This window comes from Trichoplax adhaerens, genomic scaffold, assembly GCF_000150275.1.
Source record: "Trichoplax adhaerens TRIADscaffold_558 genomic scaffold, whole genome shotgun sequence".
NCBI classification, from domain to species: Eukaryota; Metazoa; Placozoa; class Uniplacotomia; order Trichoplacea; family Trichoplacidae; genus Trichoplax; species Trichoplax adhaerens.
The window spans coordinates 1-1,186 of record NW_002061288.1 but is presented as its reverse complement, the minus strand read 5'-3'; the positions used below and the strand labels follow the sequence as shown (position 1 = coordinate 1,186).

Sequence of the window (1,186 nt, the reverse complement as noted above, 5' to 3'; positions counted from 1 at the left end):
TTGAACCCGATTTTTAGCATGTTCAATAGTTTTAGTCACTAGCATTCGAATTACACCAGACATGGCGGCTCCCATAGCAAATCGACCTTCATTGAGTATATTCATAGCTACTTTAAAACCTTCACCGACTTTACCTATCACGTTCTCTACTGGTATTTTTACATTATCGAAATAGACTGCAGCCGTATTGGATGATCTTATTCCCATCTTTTTCTCGGGAAGACCGCTAGTAACACCGCCGAAATCTCTCTCGACTATAAAAGCTGTTACAGCTTGAGATTGTTTATCGGAATCGTCCTTCTTGAAAGGAACCTGAGCGAATACAGTCATCACGTCGGCTATACCACCATTGCTAATCCATATTTTGTTCCCATTTAATATATAATGCTTGCCATCCTCATCAAGAACAGCCGTGCTACGAATAGAATTGGCATCCGATCCAGCTGAAGGTTCGGTTAAACAAAATGCAGCAATTTTCTCGCCAGTCGTTAAACTTGGTAAATACTTTTGTTTTTGTTGCTCGTTACCGAAGAGTACGATCCCTTTATAACCGATGGCTTGATGGCCGGCCATAAATACGGCAATGGATAAATCAAAGGATCCTACAATTTCAGCTAATCGTGCATATTGTGTATTCTTTAATTGCATCCCCCCATATTCTTGAGGTGCCTGTATACCGAAACCACCAAGTTCTTTGAGTGCTTGCAGCGATTTATCAGGTAGTTTTTCATCTAGATCACATTGTGAAGGGTCGTGAATTTCACGAAAATATTTCTCAAAGGGATCAATCATTAGTTTGACTGTATCTTTGGATTCATCATCTAATGCATCAGGGTAAGGGAATAGCTGTTGTGTTTTGACCTTGCCACGATACAGCCCTAAAGCAAATGAATCATCTCTATCACGGCTTGATGGTGGCTGGTCTGATAGAAGACGTACACGATTGATTGTCATAGCATGATGATGAATTTTAATGTTATGATAACAGTAGCGTCCAATTCTTGGTGTTGAATTCAGAATAAATCGAAGTTGAGACATGACTGTTGTGATTAACGATCGATTCTGTCTGTACTGTAGTAATCAAGACGAAATGCGAATCAATTTCCAACTGTAAACATACAAAGTAAAAGCTCTCCTCTAGATCAGTTAACCTAACGATTTTCCCTGAACCAATTTTTACTACTAG

General features: G+C 39.4%; 1 protein-coding gene across 1 annotated transcript; it reads right to left on the bottom strand.

Moving 5' to 3' along the window:
- On the bottom strand, window positions 1–954 carry TRIADDRAFT_34622 (uncharacterized protein; the record flags this gene model as incomplete). The annotated part of the gene is made up of 1 exon (XM_002118687.1): window positions 1–954. A coding segment is annotated over one exon (954 nt), but the record flags the coding sequence as incomplete, so codon positions are not given.
- Between the last annotated feature and the right edge of the window lie 232 nt (window positions 955–1,186).